General features: G+C 50.3%; 1 protein-coding gene across 6 annotated transcripts in view; it reads right to left on the reverse strand.

Moving 5' to 3' along the window:
• Window positions 1-20,886, reverse strand: part of Ecr (ecdysone receptor) — a 74,713-nt gene continuing 53,827 nt past the window's right edge. For 2 of the 6 annotated variants that reach the window (XM_016981499.3, XM_032596286.1), the window contains 4 exons: window positions 5,262-5,629; window positions 4,861-5,118; window positions 4,397-4,772; window positions 1-4,332 (listed from right to left, as the gene is read on the reverse strand). In XM_016981499.3, the coding sequence (XP_016836988.1) occupies window positions 4,088-4,332; window positions 4,397-4,772; window positions 4,861-5,118; window positions 5,262-5,629 (1,247 nt within the window). In that variant the 3' untranslated portion in view covers window positions 1-4,087. Of the gene's footprint in view, window positions 4,333-4,396; window positions 4,773-4,860; window positions 5,119-5,243; window positions 5,630-16,610; window positions 17,190-20,886 lie in introns of those variants that run through there. The other 4 variants (NM_001159357.1, XM_032596287.1, XM_031922470.2 and 1 more) reach the window with 4 other exon arrangements.

Consider the following 20,886-nt stretch of genomic DNA (forward strand, 5'->3'; position numbering starts at 1 on the left):
TTAAAGAATAATAGAAAATATATTATCGATAATGTACAATTGATAACGGGCAAATTCGTTTTTTAAAAAAGAATTATATCATTTACAATAATAATAATAAAATTACTATAATAATAATAATATTAATAATAATTATAATAATAAAAATAATTATAATAATAACTAGTAGTAATAATAATATTATAATAATAAGTCATCTCAGGCGTGCAGTGCGAGCCTCGTGCGAGCGCGTTACGTTCTTCGGCACTTCGCTGGACGATACGAACGCAATGTTAAAATCAAGCATGTCAGGTGGCGATGTAACTTCGTTTTTCTATCATGTGTGTGTGTGTGTATGTCTCTCTCTCTAATAATGCGTTCGGTAATGTTTCTTGGCTTTTGCAATACATGTTTGCCGTCTTCAACGCATTTCGAACCGTTCGCTTATACATGGGGCGTTTATCTTCGAAAGTATGAATTTATACGCTCCTCCGGCGACATTTCTTTCTGCTCGTACATCCAAAGTGATTTTTCCCTTCCCTTCTCATGCGTGTATATCGCGGAAGATTCGCGCTACAAGTTAAGGAAAGCTTCATTCTCTCTTTCTCTCTCGTTTGAACAATGACGTTCGCGATATATTTTTATCTATTTTTGTTTGTTTATCTCGCGCGTTCACTCCGCGGCGTGGCAGTGTCTGCCTTGTGGCGTTACGTAGTTTAGTTTACTTTTTTTTCTACATACTTTTCAATTTCTCGTTCTTTGTTAAACGTAACTTTGTCAAAAAGCCGAGGAGCGACGGACGTCAACCGCTACCCCGTCGTTCGGAGGTTGACTATGTCTAAACTTTGTAATAGCTATTTGTTTTCTGTTGTCTACGACTTTTTTTTACTTTCTTGTCGCGTCTCTAATAGCTCTCGGTCAGCTTGCGTCGCTTTTCGCCTGGTAAAGTACGTCTTCTCGTCTATTGTTTTATGCTTGCGTTTCACTATTTAAATATATCATTTATTTATATATATATCTTTTTTGTAAGTTTGTATCGAACATGATCGCTCGAGAGAATCCCGACCGCCGAACGGCGACGGTAGCAAAAATCCTATGTAAAATGACATGCCGCACTTATATGTTATATTACAACATAACACGTAAATATATAACGTTTATAAGAAACGGTGTTGTCTTTTGTCTTTTGTATCTCTGTGTCGATAGTTTGGTTTCCATGATTCTCGCACGACGAGATTTTTCCCGCGTAAATTTTCGGTGTCTGTTCGTGTTTGTATGTGTGAAAAGGTGTATGCTTTCATAATAATTTTCTAATTTGTGTGTTACTTTATCTATACGAAGTGTCCCTTTCGCGGACTTAATTTTAAAATTTTCTTGCACTACATAAGGACAATATATGCATCGAATTTTCAACACCGGCGTCCAGTGGGATACGCCTCGCTCGAAGGCCCTCACCACAATTGAGAATCCAAGCGCTTATATTTTTTGCAGTCAAATACACGCTCACGCAGTCTTATTTTAAATATACGATTTCTTTCGTTCGAAATATTGCGCCTCTAGTCCCTCGAGTTTAAAAAGAAAAAAAAAGAAAAACAATTACTTTTATCTTACGTACGTCAAAAAGACGACTAAAAACCGAAATATTGACTCTGAAATTCATAACTCCTTGCCTTTCAAAGTTGCACGTGGAACACGAAAAATTACACAAGCGCGTAGTCTGTGTATAATACGGCCGTATGTACGCGATTTGAAACTGTAAGAAATCGTATATACTATGGAATATAACCGTAAGATCAGTTTTAACAGCATAGAATTACAGAAGTACAACATCGAAAATCTTACATAGTTTGCGCGCACCTTCAAATTACAATTTTTTTCCCCTCAAAATTTATTCGTGTGCTTCATAAGCGCGTTTCGGTGTTTGTATGTGAGTGGTGTGTGTGTGTGTGTGTGTGTGTAAATGTCAGCGTTTCAAAGAAGTATATGTGTGTGTGTTCATATCATTTGTCTTATATACGATCTTCGCTTCGTCGCGATTCCCTTTCGCGCCCGAAAACTCCCGGGCTCAAAACCGCACCGAATTCACGACACCGTCGATTAAAACTGCTCTATCGTTGTCGTCTCGTGTAGATTTTACGATGTTCCGTTCTTTTAAATCTTTTTTTATTTTGTAAAATACGCTAGCATACTGCGTCGATTCAAATTTGTCCTTTCGCATCCTTACTTAGTATTTAATACGATCTTCGAAAGCACACGCACTCACACGCACTCAGTTTCTCGCCGCTTCATTCGTTACGGATTGCATTGAAAATTGCGTGCATTCCCTCTATATCCGTTCTTGCACATAGCTTTTTACGCTCGTTCGCCATTCTTCAATTACACGTCACACTTGCTTGCTCTAGTTTGCTCATCTACTGGTTTGTTTTTAATTTTTTGTCTACCTTGCTACCTTCGTCCTCCTTTTCGCCGCCTTCCTCGCCTCCCTAATAATAAACCTTATCTTATGAACTTCATCTCAGATTTTTACATTATTATACGCTTTTGTTGATTTTATTACAAAATTAAAACGGACGGTTAAATTTCATATTTTTTTTCGTTTTGTTGGTGAGCCGATGTCCGCTGCTGAAGGCACAGGGCTTTGCACTTGAACTCGGTCACCTATCCTAAGCTGACTGACTACAACCTACGTTATTCTCCCTCTGTTTCGCTCTATAAACTTCCCGCAGATCAGCAGATGCATCCCTCTCTCTAGAACGTTCGTTAGCAAACTTCATTATTTGTTCCGCGACGATTTTTGTGTTATATAGCTTCTCGGAAAAACACGCTCGATTGCCATTCTCACAAAAGCAGTTCTCAAACTCTCGTGTGCGCGCTTTCTCTCGCTCGCTCATATAAACACCGTACATACATGCTAGCAACACATTATTATGCTATGTGTGTGATATAGACTCTATCGTATTCATTATGCATTATATCGAATTATATCGCGCTCATATTTTTCGTGACTTACGCTTCTCAAGGCAGCTGCTCAACAGTGCCAAGTGCTCGTGTAGTCTCTTGAAACCTCGCACGCGCCGCTGACACGCTTCTTCGCTCCCATTCGCACGTACGTCTTGTATATAGCATTCTTACTCACACTACGGTCAGTCACACTCACACAGTAGACGCACATCCGCACTACGTATGCCTTACACCTATACATTACATTTATGTATCGATATCAGGGCTATCCGTCAGGATAAACTTCTTTTATATATGTATAATATAGATTCATATATATATATATATATTTTTATATATATAATTTGTTTTCATAATATATAAGTGTAGGTAGTTCTTTATATAGTCTCTGTACTGTCTCTACGTATCACAGCCTGGGTGCCTTCGCCACTGCCTTTTACGTCCTTTCGCTTATCTAAGCTTATATTTTTTCCCTTCTTATGCGTTTTCTATCTCCTTCTCTCTCTCTTTCTCTCTTAACAATAGATTCTCCCTCGTGTTTCGTGAGCGTCAAGTGTATCGATAGGGCGGGGAAATCGGTCGTCAAACGAACGAAGCTGCATCTATTTAGGTTTTTCCTTTTCACGAATAAGAACAGTAGGGCCGTGTACGAAACAAGGGGAAAACCGATAACAACGGTCACAAATCGGCGCAGACGGTACACACATCGTGTCATCGCAGCAGAGAAGGATACATAGACAAAGAAGAAGAAGAAGAAGAAGAAGAAGAAGAAGAAGAAGATAAAGATGACGAATAATCAGAAGAGTACATTAGTACAATGCAGTAACAGTATGTATTAATTAAGAACAGTGGTAGTAGTAGTAGTGGTAGTAAGCAGTTAGTGTTGTTGTTCGTCGGTTGTCATCGTCAATGACAGAGTCAAGCGCACGAGTTTCGCTGGGCGATCGGTATCTATATTGACGAGGACGATCGAGAGGCAGTGGCATAGTGGTGCACTAGTAAAAAAGTCACGCTCGGCGAGCACGGCGACGACGCGAACTCGCTGCTGCTGCTGCTGATCGACGACGCTGGCCGGTGGCTCGCTGCTGGCTTTTTCCCGCAATTGTTGTCGTCGTGGTGCTTGTTGTCTTTGTCGAGCGCCGGGCGACTAGGAGGCCACGTCCCAGATCTCGGCGAGCAACGGCGGCAGCTTCTTCTTCTTGAGCTTGAGGTTCGAGCAGGTCTCGCTGTTCTGGTTGCCGAGGGTGCGCAGCTCGGTGAGAACGGAGAGGAGCTTGGCGAACATGGCGCTCGCCTTGGGCTTCCGCCTGCTCTCCACGTAGGCCTTCAGGGCGTCCAAGTAGATCTCCTGGATCTTCTCGACCTTCCAGCCCTCGGACACGTTGGGCCTCTCTGCGCGAGCGAAAGCGACAGTTAGCGAGTGAATGAGGATTAAAAATGCAGTGGGGCAACATACCTGAAAACATGACGATGGCGGTGAGCAGGGCGTACTCGGCGTTGTTGACCTTCATCGAGTACATGAGCCGGCCGAAGTGCAGCAGGTCGTCGATGATGTTGCCGATGCCGGCGAGGGTGTAGCTGTCGCGCGAGTACGGCTGGTTGTTGGCGAAGATTATGCTGTCCGTCTGGTAGTCGTACTTGCGCGCCATCCTCAGGATCATGACCTCGCTCGAGCAGGCCTTCAGCAGGACGATCTTGTCCTCGTGCCGGAGCTCGTCGAAGCCCGGTAGCCTCTTGGCGAACTCGACGATCAGCTGCACCGTCAGTATCGTGATCTCGGTGATGTGCCTGAACCTCACGTCGCTCGGGTCCTCGTTCTCCGTCGATTGATTCTGAGCGCGAGGGGGATAGATCGTTGTAGTATGCGCCGCCTCAGTAACTCAGCCAAAACGTGTATATTGAGTCATAAAGTACGCTCACCGTGATCCTCCGGACGTCCTCCTCGTTGGGCTGCTCGTACTCGTCCTGGAAGTAGACGAGCCTGTTGATGAGCTCCTCCTGCTCGGGACTGACGTAGTTGAGGCCGTTGAGCGAGCCTATGGAGGCGACGGTGCCGCTGTTGCCGGACATCGAGTAGTCGACCTCGGCCGGCTCCATCTTCACTCCCATCTGCTCGGCCGGGCCGATGCCCCCTGGCGAACCACCGTTCATCGTCGTGCTGTTCGGTTTGTCCTTCTCCTTGATCGGAACGAACGCCGTGATTATTATCGTCATTATTATCGATCGAAAGACGAAAACCGTATTCTCTATATATACCGAAGAGCCCGGCCCAATTCAGGCAAACGACAAACAGAGGAACTTACACACGGAGATATTCTCACCTTCTGGGCCTTCTTCTCCTTGCGCTTGACGGCGCACTGGAACTCCGGGACGACGCACTCGGGCCGCATGCCGACGTGGAGGCACTTTTTGAGCCTGCACTCCTGGCACTTGCGCCTCATGTACATGTCGATCTCGCAGTTGTTGCCGTACTTGCACTGGTAGACGGCGTTCTTGGTGATGCTGCGCCTGAAGAAGCCCTTGCAGCCCTCGCACGTGAGGGCGTTGTAGTGGTAGCCGGAGGCCCGATCGCCGCAGACCAGGCAGAGCTCCTCCTGCTGCCGCGGCGTCGGGCCCTTCTTCTTCTTCGCGTCGCAGCTGTCCGCGCTGTAGCCGTTCAGCGAGCTCGGCGGCGACAGGTCGTCCCTTCCTGCAAACGACAACACACACGTCTCTCTCAGTCTATCGGATTCGGATGAATGGTCGTTTGTTATTTTTATCATTTTTAGAGAGCTGGGGCGTTGATTAACCGCACACAGTCGAGCCATCGCGTCGTGTCGACACACGAGGTCTCAGTGTGGACTTTTTAGCGACGGGGAAGCGAGAGCAAGAGGAGAAAAGGGAGATTGAAGAAGCGAGAAAAAAACGTAACACCGCAGTTCCCGGAACGCGGCTCTCGGTTCCGAAAGCTCAGGAAACGGGCTCTCGACTTTCGCGCCGAGGATGCGATCCGAATCGCGAAAAATGCAGGCGCGTTACGTAACAAGCTGACCCGGTCCCTCTCCATAACACGCCGAGAGCATCTCCTATATGAGTATGTGCACCTCTCCGGCGAGCGAGCGAGCCCGAGCGCGCGGTCAGTGTCTCAGTGTTCCAGCGCTGCACTTTTCGCGCACCTATACTTTCTTCTCTATCTCGCTGCAGCGTGCGCAGAATCTGCGCTCGGGAGAGCCAGCCGAGAAGAAGAAGAGGAAGAACGAGCAGAAAAGAAACAAGAGGAGGAGGAGGAGGAGGAGGAGGTAGAGAGCGGAGAACCGGCTCGCGCGGCTCTCTTGCGTGTCGGTGAGCAGCGCAGGGGGAGAGATCGTAGTAGGTAGGTGGGTATGTAGGATATAATCCTCCTTTTCTTCAAGCGCGAGCGAGAGGCAGGTTTCCAAGCGACTCTGACTCTCTATGTGTGTATGCGTGCGAGAGAGCGGCGACTCGCGGCAGCGAGGCAGGAGCACTGAGCGTCCTTGACTCTGGAGAACGAGTTGTGTACGCCTAGTGCGCCTGCGCTATTCCACTCGCTTTTTCACTGCCGATGCCGCCTTACTCCTCCTCCTCCTCCTCCTCCTCCTCCTCCTCTTCTTCTTCTACTTCTGCGATAGCAGCGAGTGCATTCTCGAGCCGACATTTTAGTTTCGAGGATCAAGTCCAAGCCGTAGCAAACAAGACCGAAAACTAACGCTCTTCACTAATCCCCCGGAATCTTCCGCGCTCTCGGCTCGCCGCACACAAGTGCAACGTTCTCCCACACACAGGCTCGAAACTACACGAGCTATGACGTCACCGGCCGCCGGAGGCAGACGCTTGGTCGATGCTGGATTTTCGTGCTGCACGTGTTTGCCGGCTGTCCGCATATGTATAAAGTTGCGCGAGGCCGGGGCTTTCTAGGTCGCGGCGGCCATTTGAACTTGATCGCGAAGTTTAACGAGCCGAGTCTGCCGTATGCGCGCTCGCGCTGCTTATACTTGGACGACGACGTTGTTGCGGGCGAAAGTTACTTTCTCGGTTGGACTGTGATTCTTCGGCCGCATAACGTACGAACAGCTGATCGATATACCGCATATACACGCCTTGACGGAAGCTAGCGTGTGACAATGCAGGCGCTTAGCTCGCTCGAAGGCGATGAGAAACAGGTTCAATGTTACCCACTGGCGTTTCTATGGTTTGACTGCTCTCAAGGATTTCATCGATCCCTCGATATTAAAATCGGCGATATTCCAAAAAAGCAGCGAGAACACGCGAGGTTCTCGAACCCGAGAGTGAGAGATCCCGTCTACCGATATCCCTGAAATTCCGCGCGAGGCTCTCTCCGCGCACGCACAGCGACGACGAAAAGAAAAAGTATATATAGGGAACTGCATCGTACGTCGCTCCCTCGTCTCGAATCAATATCGCTCCCCCTACCGGGTGTGTAAAAATGCCGAGGCGATTTCCAGAAAACAAGAGTCATCTCCTGATCCTCGATCGAGCGGAGAGGAGAACCGATAATTTTCCAATGCCAGTGTAATCGGGAGGAGGCGATCGTGCATCAGTCCGATGGATGTGTAGGTACAGGTATAGGACGCGACTTTCCGGCCCGGCGAGCTGAGCGTCGGCTCAGGCGCAGTCTCTTACTCGTCTCCGTCTGTCGCGCAAGAAAAGAGCGCGAGCGGCATTGAAGTCTCTGTTTACACGCCAGTTTTCCGCCCACGAGCGCCTATTTCGTGTATACGACACATCAGCTCGCGTGTATTAGAATTTGCTTCCATTTACGTAACCGATTTCGAATTTGGCGGGTTTCTCGAAATTTTACAATCGACGATCGACCGAGAAAAAAGAAGCGAGAGTAGCTTCTTACACGCTGCGTATAATACCTTTATGGTAACACGCGTCGCGCCGTTCGTGAACGTGTGCGTATACAGAGGTGCGAGGCGGATTCGTGGAAACGATCTGATGCGAGGCGATGCCGCGCACGGATTTTTCTTTCCGTTTTCGAGCGGATGCGTATATTACACTGTTATACACGTATACACACAGCGTGATAATACCGTTTTATATTCCGGGGAGCCACTCGTGGCTATTTTTACGACGATCCTTCGATGAAGTTTCGGAGGAGCCAAGAGAGATTTTTTTCACGTATAGACGTCACGACGCGAGTGTGTGTGGATGATTAATTCATTTTTTTTTTCCAGACGGAGTGAAATTAAGGTTAATTGTACCGGACGACAATCCGCGCGCGCGCGCGCGCGAGGCGAATGTATGTAACGCGGTTCGCTCGTTTATTACCGCTGATGCGTGTGTGTGTGTGTGTGTGTGCAGAGGCAGTTAATAATTTTTATTATTGCGAAAGACACTAAAAGTCGACTGCGCGTAAGACGATAAAGCTCGCGTGATTTATCCGGGATGTATATAACGAGTGTGCGACGAGTTTGACGAGATGGGAAAAGCTCTGGATTTATGATATATTCGAGTTTCCGCTTTGCGCAATTCGTCGCGAGTTTGCAGGATCGAACGGGCTGGTGTTTTTCATTGGTAGCAATAACGTTCGGTAGCCGATCGGGGAATTCCCGAACTTTCGTTTTACACATAGTCGCGACGCGCAGGTGAAAGAGAAGCTTACGGTACTTTCGGCTGTATAGTGTATGACGAAGGGCTCATTCACGCCGATTATATACTCGTGACGCACACACCCACGATGTATAACCGTATATCTGAAAGTAAATACAACCATTGTTTAAACACTCGTTACAACAACGCGGCGTTCTTTTTAAAATTGACACTTCAAATCATCACGTATAAACGTAAAGTTTTTCCAGGAATTTCGCTTTCGTGTCTGCGCCCAATATACCATAGCGGAGATTCGCTCGCGGAAAAGTTAACCACCCGTGAACCGGCGTAATCGGCGGCAATTTCGATACTTTCAATTAAGCTCGTTTCCATCGCTGTGGGAATATTTTCATACACGCACTGCAGCGTACGCCGAGTTATTGCGCAAGCCGGGAAATCCAGCTTCTCGGAAAAAAGTTATTTTCAGTCTCCGTTAATTCCCCCCTCTACTCTCTCAGCCATAGCCGCGCACGAAGCCTCTGATCACCGGCCTACGATACAGACTCTCGGCGAAGAGACGTCTACGGCGGCACCCAATTTATTTTAACGAACTGCAGCAGCGAACGCAAAGCGATCCGCAAAAGTAAAACGACAGAGAGAGAGAGAGAGAGAGAGAGCCACGTCATCTCGCGAGATCTCGTTTCTCCGCGTCGCAGCTCTATGCTTGAAAGAGAGAGAGAGAGAAAAACAATGGCCGCGCTTCTCTCGGCGGCGGCGGCGGAGGATCTCCATAAGTGGAGCTAGGATGGCAGCGGAGAGAAACGAGGGTTCGTTGCGCAAGAAAACGACCAGTCCCTGGCCTTGCCCGCGCGCGCGAGCGGCCGAGCATGCAGCTCAGCTCTCTCTCTCTCTCTCTCTCTCTCGCGGATAGAGAGAGAAAACGAACTGCAGTTCTCGGCGCTGCAGTGGGGAAACTCGCCGCCGCGGCCGCTTGACGCTCCAGTTCGTTCCGCCTCGATTTTACTTTGATTTTGCACTTTTTTCCCCCCTCTTTCTCTCTCTCTCTCTCTCTCCGAACCGAGGCTTTCTTGCGCTTCTTGTCCCGCTGACTCTCTTAGCCGCTCTGAAACGACTATTACAGCAGATGAGTTTTCATACGTTATACGTCGTCGAAAAACAGGTCGACACCTGCAGCGAAGAGACTTAGTCACAGGTGTACATGCAATCGCACGCAACTCTGAGAAGAATTTCGCGAAACCACGAGCAAAGCATTTAGCAGCGACGATTTAATACGACGGCGGGTATAGCGGGGGGAACAAAAATTGAAATTCTCGGCGATGTCGCGCGCGTGTTTTCACGAGCCACGCCGGCCGCGTGTGCGCGAGCCGACTCCCAAGTGTCATACCTGTTTTTGTCAGCGCGATTTTTCGTATTCCGCTCGCGCGGGTTCCGAAAACGTTATTCGCGACCTTCAAATCCACTGCGGCCCGCGAGAGACTTTTGTGTCTTTTTTTCTCTTTTATTCTTTTTCCTTCGTCTACCCTCGAAGAAAGACCAAAGTTCGACGGCTCGTTTGGCTTGGTTGGGGAGTCGAATTTTTCTTCTCGTCGGTGTGTGGATTGGCCAATTATACCGATTAATCTTGCTCTGACCTATTTTTAATCCGAACCGAAATCATACAAGCTTTTCGGCAAAAAGCAAAATGCGACCAAGCGATCATCAATACAGTTTAACGATAACGACTTTTTAACAGGCCCGAATGATAACGGCGAAAGCAGGCCACGCTGATTCGTCAAACGAGCGCACTATAATTCAGCATCGCGGGCAGTTGTATGTAGGGTCAAAGGATATACGTGACGCAAAGGCGTCGGTATTATAGAGACTCTCTCGCTCTGGAGGAGAGAATTGGGTCGACCGCCGCTTTCGAGCCGGCTCAGAACCGAAACTCCTTCCTGCTGTATTACATTTCTGTCTGTATACCTATATATATATATATACGCATCAGGCCCCAGCTCGCGCGCAAGAAAGAGAGAAAGAGATAGCCAATTGACCGAAATAAATCCCATGATCGATTCGCTCGATTAAGCCTGATGCTTTCAAACAAACGTATTAAACAAACACGCGTGAAACGCATAAACAATAAACATACGACGTGTATGCAAGAAGCCCGTGGAATTGCGTGTGTGCCCGTATCTCCGAAAAAGTGGAGCACGACAACAATAGACGAGGACGACGAACGTTCGTGTGTGTCGAATCGCCGAAAATCAAAGTCGGGGCGCGAGAGAGTCGCAAGAAATCTCGTTCCGCCACGTGCGCCGTCGGAGATAGAGAGGGGAGAGAAGCGAGATGACGATGACCTACTTATGATCTCGCTCTCCGCTATACTGCTCTCCGCTGCCTTTTCCCATTAATGATTAAGATCGACGTAAAAATTGCCTCTGCCCATTGCCTCGCGCTCGCTCGCAGATAATATAAATCTTCGTCTTGTTTATGTTGCCGTCGGCGGGTAGAATCGATGCTCGTTGTAAACGCGGTATGCAGAGAGTTTCGGGATTATTTGGCTTCGCATCGTCGCGACGACGACGCCTTGCTTGTAATTTTCCAGTAAACTGCTATTTGGGTTGCGAGATAGTCTGACTATACGCAGAGCGGTTCTAAATTTCTTAAAAAAAAAAAGAACCTTACGCGATCGAGAAAGTGTAATCACCCCAGAGCGAGGATCATTGAACTCCTCCCTATACGTACGTTGCACCTGCGGCGGCGCAAGTCGAAACTGTCAGCGACTCGTCAGTTTCCTATACAAATACACACGCAGCGTTACAGTAGCAGCGGCAGCAGCAGCTCGAGTGAGAGTGACCCACTAACCCGGCTCTCTGCGGTTCAGCGTCGCCGTCGAAATCGTTGAACCAACCGGGCTCTCCCCCGCTTCTCCGCCCGGGCCAAGGTGAATCCGGTTGGCGCCGTCGTCGAATTTTCTCGAGAGACAGAGAGAGAGAGAGAGAGAGAGAGAGAGAGAGAGAGAGAGAGAGAGAGAGAGAGAGAGAGGTACACGGCCGCGCGCGTACGACTTTTCGAAAGTTTCGCTTAACGGATTTTTCGGAGCTGTCCGCTTCGTGGAAGTAGGTAGGTATGCGTGGGTTTTTAAAGCTCGTGATTCACTTGGATGATTCTTTTTCTTCTCTGCGCGTACGTGTTACACACAGAAACACACTGTTTGTTTAAAATATTCTCGCGAGAGCGGCTGCGATCCTTCAATCAGCGGCTATATTTGCATCTTTTATTATCACCAGAAGTCCTTGGCAGACTCATTTTAGCGCGAGATGTGAAAGACCGTACGGAGAAAATCTAATAAAAATTATCATACTTTATTGGCGACTCGGAATAATTCAGGCATTGCGCGTTTTCAGTATACGCAAACGCCTCTTATACCAAGAGAAGACTTTAAAATATAAGCTCGTTTGAAATGCATTTTTTTTCTCCTCCATCTCTCATCGGTCGCTAGGAGCGAGGAGATTACAGTATACGTGCTGCTCGTGAACAATTGATCGGTATGAATGATCTAATTTTCCCTCGCGGTGGAGATGAAAATCCGCGCGCGGGACTACCAGAAAATCACTTCCCGGAGAATATTAACAGCGGCAGCAGCAGCCGCGAGAGAAAAAAAAGAAACCAGTTCTTAATCAAAGTGCACACAGCGATAAGCCTCCCCCCCCTCTCTCTCTCTCTCAGCGCGTAGCCGAAATACCAAAAAAACGCAGCAACAGCAGCAGCGGCGGAGGCGACTCTTCCGCATCATACACTCGCGAAACTGGCGGGGGAGTATACGCGCGCATATATAGTCGAGGAGAGGAGAACGCGTGTAGGTCGTCGCGCCAGACATGCGCGTTGCAGGCAGCCGCCGAGCCGAGACCTTGAACGCGCTTGTCGGCGGCTCTAAACTCGGTGGACGCGACGGTTCAATCAACTCCTGTTAACGCGCTCTGCTCGCCGCGCTGCGCATATTCCTGCAGCGGCGGCTCTGACGCATCGCGTGCGCAACGTGTGTGTGTGTATAAACACACACACACACACACACATACACGCGTGTAGGAAAATGGACCCGTCTTTTTTTGCATCAGCCGAGAGCCGCGTCTATTTTTAAGCGTGCCCGCGCTGCGGTCGAAAGTTTGCGAGGTTATTGATACCCGAGAGTGAGGATGTTTTTTATTCGCCGTACGCTGCACATACATCAGAGCTAATCAGTCCTTGGATCACAACAACGCGCTTCATTCATACACGTGGTACGAGTTTGTTACAATTGCGCGTGGATCCGAGTGGGCGAATAATTAAAAACGCTCGACGTGTGTGTTTGTAGACACGTATGAAAAAAGGCAACCATGCGCGAGTGTTTGAACAATACGCGAGTGAGAGAGAGAGAGAGAGAGAGAGAGAGAGAGAGCTTGTCGCCTGCGTGTGTATTATTCATAGCGACCTCATTATCGCCGCGCGCGCGAGGAAGCGAAAGAAAAACACACATTCACGTACAGAACGCGCTTCCTGCAATTTCCTTCTGACCCAGAGCGACGCGGCGTGTACAAAAAAAAGTACTCTCTATACACTGCCTTTCGTTTTCGCGTCGGAGGAATGGAAAAAAGAACGAGCTATTTCGACACACATTCGTACATCCGGCATCGCACCGACGAGTTCGAATATTTTTCCCCGGACGGCTTATCTGCAAAGGCATCGACGGCGATCGACCTTCGATCCTATACACGCAGTCCCTTTAATCTCCAGAGGGACTTGCGCAACGTGACGTCAGATTCAAAGACAGGGTCGCTGTCGGAAGTAGAAGAGGGAGCTTTTGTGTGCGCGCGCGTGTGTGTGTGTGTGAGTGTGGCGGTACGGCCTCGAGAATCCACTTACTCCTATATAGCAGCTCTATTCGGGGATCGCCAAGAGCCGAGATGTAGCCTCGACAGCTTATCACGTGTATCTATCGGTTTCTCTCTCTCTCTCGCGTATACTCTATCTCGCGTTTTGTGTGCACAGCTTCGCGTTTCGGGATGTGAAAGGCGTCTATTACTGATTGATCGCTGCCGCGCTCATTCTCTCTGACGTCTCGTCGGAATTTTTCACGAGAGAAAAACAACGTCCCTTCCGCGAATATGGAATCGCGAATAAGCAAGGAAGAGCCGTCAAACGGCACGGTACATCAGAAGCATATAAACATCGAGTTTTTTTTTATAAATTTTTAGTAGATTCATCTCGCCAAAGTCGGCTCGGATTTTTTGGACTCGCATTACACGTGCGTGCATCGCTCTCCCCCCTTCCCCCCCCCCTCTCTCTCGAACTCAAACTCTCCCGTGGTGTATATTTAGAGAGAGGGAGAGCGACGACGAGTTAAAAAGGCTCTCCGGCTCTGCTGCAGCGCTGCCGAGCTGCCGCCGAAAATAGAACGGGGTGACTGGGTCGTCGACGCGAGCGTTGCTACTGCTGCTACAACTATTACTCTACTGCTGCGACGCGTGATGGGTAAATCGGAAGCTTTCGAGACGACAGTATAATTTTCGGTTTCGTCGAAACGCGGCGCATGCACGGAAAATCGATGATGCTTGATATATCGCGTGCGCGAGCAATAAAAATTTAGGTTAAACGCTTCTGAAGTACATCGCCGGTGTATTATCTAAAATAGCCGCGCGCACATTATACGGAGACACGCGTGCGCCGCCGCCGAGTTGTATAAGCAGGTAAACACAAGGCTGCGACGCTTCTTCTTCTTCTTCTCCTTTTTTTTTCCAGAGAAAAACTACTCCGGCGGGCACGTGATGTTCACATACTCCCATGTGTGCTACGGCAGTTAGCAGTGATGCAATGGACCGGATCGCAATATTTACACTCCAAGCGAGATATACTAATTCGTATTATTATCATTATCATTACACGATTACAGCATTAGAATGTGTCCAAGGTTACGCTGCATCTCTCCATCTCTCGATTCGTGTCAATGCCATTTTTTAAACGATCGTCGCGCTCGATTCGAAAATATTCGAATCATTATGCAGGAATTCGTCGCCCGACTTTCGTTTTCCTCCCCCCCCCCTCTCTCTCTCTCTCTCTCTCTCTCAGTCTTGCACGCGCGATTATATTGCAATAGGATTTTCAACAATGAGCCTCGCTGCCATCATCGAAAATAAAAAGGTCCAAGACAAAGAATCATTGTCTCGGCTGCTGCGCAGTTGTGTGCCATGCACAGGTAAGGCGCGATCTTCGCGAATGATCGTCCATTCGGACCCGGCAACCCGAGAATATAGCTATATGTCTGCAGTGCGGGAGACCTTGAAAAATATTTCGCACCGACGGACTCTGGTGATAATTAACTCGGGATGACGAGACGCATCGCGAGCTGCGCTGTAATCGTCGACGGTGTGTATAATAATGCGCGATGCGTCTCGGGGGACGATCGCGTTATCGATTTTTCGGCGCGTGTGCAGTGCGCGTCTTCAATCTCAATTGAGAATAAGAAGAAGAACGTCGATGATTCGACTGGCTCTGCACGTGCTGTGCACATGTACGCTGATAAACGCTAAAATGCATTATTTAGCATCCACGATACTCCGGGGCCCGATAACTAGTCGACGACGACACGGGGATGAAAAATACCGGAGCGATGCGTAAGACGCTGCAATAACAACGAGCGAGAGGAGGAAAATTTTTTTCGAGATCCGCACAGCGGTTGCGAATTTCTCACGACGCTCCGGTAATTCAGACCGTAGTATTTTTGTCCTCGACGGCGTCGAAATAACACATTCGCGCTTGTTTCGCTATCGCGAGAAGCTTTATCTTCACTTCCTCACAGCGCGCATTATCGAGGCAGAAGAACAACAAGGAGGAGAGAGAAAAAGCGCAAGATCCGTTCATTCCTTGAAAGTATCGATTAGATAAGCGAGAGAGAGAGAGAGAGAGAGACTTGGCTCGCTGACACTATTGTGTGCGCCTCGCGTATGCTTGGCGGCAATGATCGTGAATGAGGCGACTACGGAGAGAGAAAGAGAACGAAGGCTTTCGCCCGCGCAGCGAAAAAAGTCCGACATCAGCAGCGTTGCAACTGTATATTGTACACGCTGTGTTGTACACGCTCGAGTTTCTTTTCCATGCGCGACGTACGTACGCTCGAATCTATGTCCGGAGTTTTGACGATGAGTTTCGAATTTTCCTAAGCCAGATGACTAATTCTAAGAAAAATTCAACGACGAAAAAAAAAAAGTCCAGCCAACCTACACACTCGCGTCGCCCACAAGAAAAAGCGGAGCAAAAAACGTATTCGGGCACAGTTCCATCGATCAGTTTTAGATTTTCCTGGGCTTTTTATCTCGCGAAGCTAACCGCCGCCGCGTGTGTGTAGTGTGTAATTACGTAAGAGCCGGTGTGTAGCCTCGACTATACTATACTCGCTCGACTTTACGACACGACTATGCTCTCCGCGTGTAACGTGTGTCCAGAGCGCGGACACAAAGCGTAGAGTTATGCTCGTTTCAGCATCACGGTTACACACATGCTTTCAAGGTTGCCGAGGCTTTATGCAGCCAGAGATGATCGATCTTCGCGATCGCTGAGCGTTATATCCGAGTCGCGATAAAAATTGTCCGAAGAGAGGATTAGAGCGCGGCGGACAAAGAAAGCTCGCGAGGAGAGAACGAAAGGGTCATCGATCATAACATTGCTTAATTCCGCGCCTTATCGGCCGGATTAAAACGCCGAGCGAGCGAGAGATAGAAGCGCCAACAACAACGAGCTCATCGGTGTATAATTATACGAGTGCAGACGTAAAAATTCGTCGAAACTGAGAGAGAGAGAGAGAGAGAGAGAGAGAGAGAGAGAGAGAGAGAGAGGGCAACGGCCCTTTGAGTATACGCGCGGGCGAAGGCCAGGTCTGCGGTGCGCGACCTTTAAAAATGGACGGCTTTCTCCCTCCCCGCGGGCGTCTCTCAGCTGATGTTCTTTTCGTCGCCGGAATTCCTGCAGCGCAACGCTTTCTTTCGCAGAGAACGCATCGGTTCGCTTATCGGTTACCGAGATACGCTCATCGCGCCTCTATGCGCACACGAGAAAGTTGTTACTCCCCGCAGCGTGAGATTTACCTTCGACGAGGGTGGGACAGGGCGAGAGGGTGGTGCTGGCGGCGATGAGCTGGTGGTGGTGGTGCTGCTGGCCGTGCATCTGCTGATGCGGCAGCTGCCTGGGCTGGAGGTCGAGGTCCCAGAGCTGGGGGTCCTCGGGGGTCCGGGCGTTGTTGGCGCTCTCGGGGGTGGCCGGCTGGTAGTGTGGCGGCGGCGGGGGCGGCGAGAGTACACCACTACTGGAGACCTCGCTGCTGGACTCCTGGAGGACGCTGGGGTTGGCTGGCCGGCCGCCCCAGCGGCGCTTGACCCCGGCCACGGGCACCCGCGGCTGCATCGTCTGCAGCATGGCCTGGTGCACGGGGGACGGGAGGCTCCCGGCACCGCCGCCGCCGGCCACCAGCTGCACCCGACCCCCGCCCTTCGCCAGCTCTACCACAGCCGCGGCCGCGTTGCTCAGAACTTCCAGCCTGCTGCTGCCGAGGTACCGCTGCGGCTGGCCCTCCACGACACCGCTGCTGCTGCTGCTGATGCTCGACACTATGTTTGCAATGTTGGCTCTCACTTCAAAAATCTTCTATCTAAACTGCTCGTACGCGCGCACTCTCGAGTTCACTGTATCGTGCCCCGGCGCTCGTTATCTCCGGCCTTGGCGCGGGCGCGCTCTTCCTCCTCTCTCCTTGACCTTGATAAGCGCAGCCGCGCTGGCGCAGTGGCATCGGCGCTCCTCGCGCTGCTGCTGCTACTACTGGCTGCTCTCGCGGGCGGAGGACCGAGGAGAGCTACTGCTGCCAGTCATGCCAGTCCACCGCGGCGTCGGCGGTCATCGGGAGGAGAAACGGGGTCACGATCGCGTAAAAGGGAACAACACACACGCCCGACTGTCTATACGTTCATGCAGACGAGCGCGCGCACGCTCCCCCCGCTCTAGGCCAGCGGAGCTCGCCGTAGTCGTCGACGTCGTTCTGCTCTTTCTCCGTATATATAGAATGGAACGCTGCTGTTTTCGTTTCTCCGCTGTGCGTGTATCGGCGCGCAGGATCGAGGTCGTTAGCTGGACTCGCTCCTCTTGCCCGCAGCTGGTGCTGCTCCACTTTTCTCTCGTTCAGCCTCGGGGACACACTATACTGCTGCTGCTGCTGCTGCTGCACTCACCGTTTCATCCGCGCTGACGAGCTGCCGGTCGCGTGGGCGCCGCGAAAGTGTCGCGCGAGGAAAGTCGAGGCGTCGAAGCGCGGAAACGACATGATACATACTCGCGCACTGTCCTCCTACGACACGCGGCACATCATTTTTCTGTATACTCGTATGTAACGCGGCACTGCACTGCCTCGAGAGCGAGAGAGAGAGAGGGAGAGGGAGAGAGAGAGAGGTAGAGAAGAAAAAAAAGGCCGAGAGAGCGGCGTGTCCTGAGGCGAGCGCGGCTCGTCGCTGACTGAAGGCGGCCGCCGACACACTGACTCGCGGCGGCTGCTGCTGCTGCGCTGCGCCGCCGCTCTTCCGTCTCGCTCGCGCAGACCAGGCCAGGAACGACGGCGGCCGCTCGGGAGAGGGGGACGATGCTATGCCGCTTGCTCGCGCACACAGCCGCAGCAGCAGGTTACCGCAGACGGAGATGCGCCGAGGCTGTATATACACGGGAGGCTTTTCGGTTATCGGCGCATTCTCCGCGTGCGAAAATTGTCGTACATCGAGAGGAGAAAATTCACGAGTGGCATATCTCGCTCCTGCGTGTGACTCTCCTGCATCAGCGCGGGGAGAGTCAAGAATGCCACAGGAGCGAGTTTAGCCGGCAAAAATGCCACAGTGTGTGTGTGTGCGACCGATCCTGTTTCTCCTTCTCTCTCTCCTCTCGCTACATACCTCGTTCTCTCGTTTCTTTTCTATTTGATTCTCCGCGTCGCTCCTTCTTCCCCTCTCCCTTTCTTCGACTCTCCGCAGCTCACCCAACTCGCTTCTCTCCTTGCGACGACAACTGTATACGCTCGGACGTTTTCGTTTTCACTATTATGTGCAGCAGCGCAGGCCGCGAGTAATAATGCCCGCGCGCTGCACGCAAAAATGGGACATGTATACGGCCGATGCATCGCGCGCTTTGTTTTTCAGCCGACGATTCTCTCTTCGGAGCTGCATAGCAGTGGGCTCTCTCTCTCTCTCTCTCGTCGGGGAAACTGGTTTTATATATAGACGAGAGAGAGAGCGAGGATTATTTTACTTTTAAATCGGAGCGCGGGCTGCATTAATCCTCTCGTTTTCTGGCGGGACGAAAGAAGCTTCGATTGCGGATTTACTCGAGTTTACGGAGTGTCTCGCGCGTGGTGCAATTGATTAACGAGGGATATTTAGAAGAGCGGCGCACACGCGTAACACGTGGAATTCGCGTGTCTCGCAACAGTCGATAGGGAAGAAATATCCCTTCACCCCTTGGTAACATTCCTATACGTCGCGTCACAGCGCATCGGGGAGTAAACCAGAGCGTTATACTGCAGCCTCTCTCGCATCATCATCAGCGTTGCAGCCCGTAAACAAGGCACTCGCTGGAAATGCCCATAGGCGCGTATTATACAAGACAGTAATTTTTCATGCGCTCGATTCCCCCTCGATGCGTACAGCCGCATAGCCGCCTCCTCATCCACGGGTATTTCCAGGCGCGTGCGTTTAAAAATCAGGTTCGCCTGCAGAGAGAGATAGAAGAAGAAGAAGAAGAAGAAGAAGAAGAAGGCTGCATCGCGCAGTGGGAAAAGCCAGAAAGGTTGCGCGGCGGCTCTGGAAGGGATATCGAGGGGGGAGAGAGCTAAAGGGACGACTTCGCGGGGAGAGAGTGGGGAGCATAGCTACCCTGGCCCCCGCCATGACGTCATCCACCTGTTACGCCGCCGTGGACACTCTCTGTATGTGTGTGTGTGTGTGTGTGCCTTAGCCCCCGAGAGAGCCGGAGAGCGCAGCGGCGCCTTTACGCGCGCAATGGTGTGGGATCCCGAGGATGGCTAGGTCGCGCGCGACTTCTCGCAGCTTGGGTCACGGCCAGGAAAATCAGGCCAGCTACTCCACTCTCCGGCATTTCGTTCGCTTCTCCGCCGCGTGTATGTATACAATATGCATAGACGCCGAACGGCGATAGTTTCCAGCGGAGGAGCTCGCCTCTCTCGCTCTCTGCTGATGCTTAATTAATTTCAGCCTACGCGAGACCAGAGCGAGAGATGAATTAATTATCCGAGAGACCGTACATCACGCTCGTGAATCTTGGAGGGGGGTGGGGGGGGGGGAGGGCCATTCATCAGGATTGTTTGCATCAGCCCGAGAGATGGGGGACTTACTGTACGAGGGTGGCGAGCTTCATTCATGATGTTTAACTCGGTGATACATTTACAATCTTTGAGAAAACGTAGGATAGCTGTGCGAGTGCTCCGAGTTTTTCTCCATTCCAGGCAGCAGCTAGCGTCACGCATATATTTATGTCCCACATTCAGGACTTTTTTCCCGAGCGCGTATAATATATAAATCAGCGCCGGGCAAAAAAGAATGAGGCCGTGTTATGCAAGGTGAGCTTTGTGTGTGACGATATTAATTGAGAGAAAAAAGCGCGAAAATAGAAAGGCCGATCTCGCGACGACAGATTTTTGGCAGTTATCGCGGTCTGTTTCCTCGAAACGACTCTATACTTCGGCGATCGCGATGATGCAACGGTTCCTTCAACTCGGCTATTTTATTTTCGTTGTCACCCCGACAGCCGTATAAAAAAAAAGAAGAAGCAGCAGATATCCGCGTGTGAGAGAAGAATATAATCCTCGGTATCTCGAGGTAAAAATCGGAGTCGACGCGCGGCGGCATTACACTAATGACTCTATCCGAAGAAAGGAATAATTTGCAAAAATTTACCTAAGCAGCTCTCGCGCCGCGAACAAAAGTGCACGGCCGTCCTGGGAACGTACTACCGGCTGCTAATTACCTGAATCTCCATTATGATAATACGAGTAATAAAATATCAGTCGCAAAGACGACGAGCACTACTATGAAAGAAAAAAAAAAACCAGAAAAGAGAGAAAAAAGGCACCGCCGCGAGATAATAGAAAATCGGCTCTCTAGCATATACAGACCATTGTGTATAGGCCAGCAGCTCGCTGTTCCGCGCTCCAGCTCGTCCGTACGTATACACCTCTCGAGAGGGGGGTAATGAGCAGAGCAAGAGAGAGAGAGAGAGAGAGAGACCGGACATGATTACGGAGTCGCGTGAAGCTTCGCTGAACATCGCGAGGCCTTCGCTATGCATCAAGGCCTCTCTCTCTCTCTCTCGCTC

This window comes from Nasonia vitripennis, chromosome 2 (assembly GCF_009193385.2).
Source record: "Nasonia vitripennis strain AsymCx chromosome 2, Nvit_psr_1.1, whole genome shotgun sequence".
NCBI lineage: Eukaryota > Metazoa > Arthropoda > Insecta > Hymenoptera > Pteromalidae > Nasonia > Nasonia vitripennis.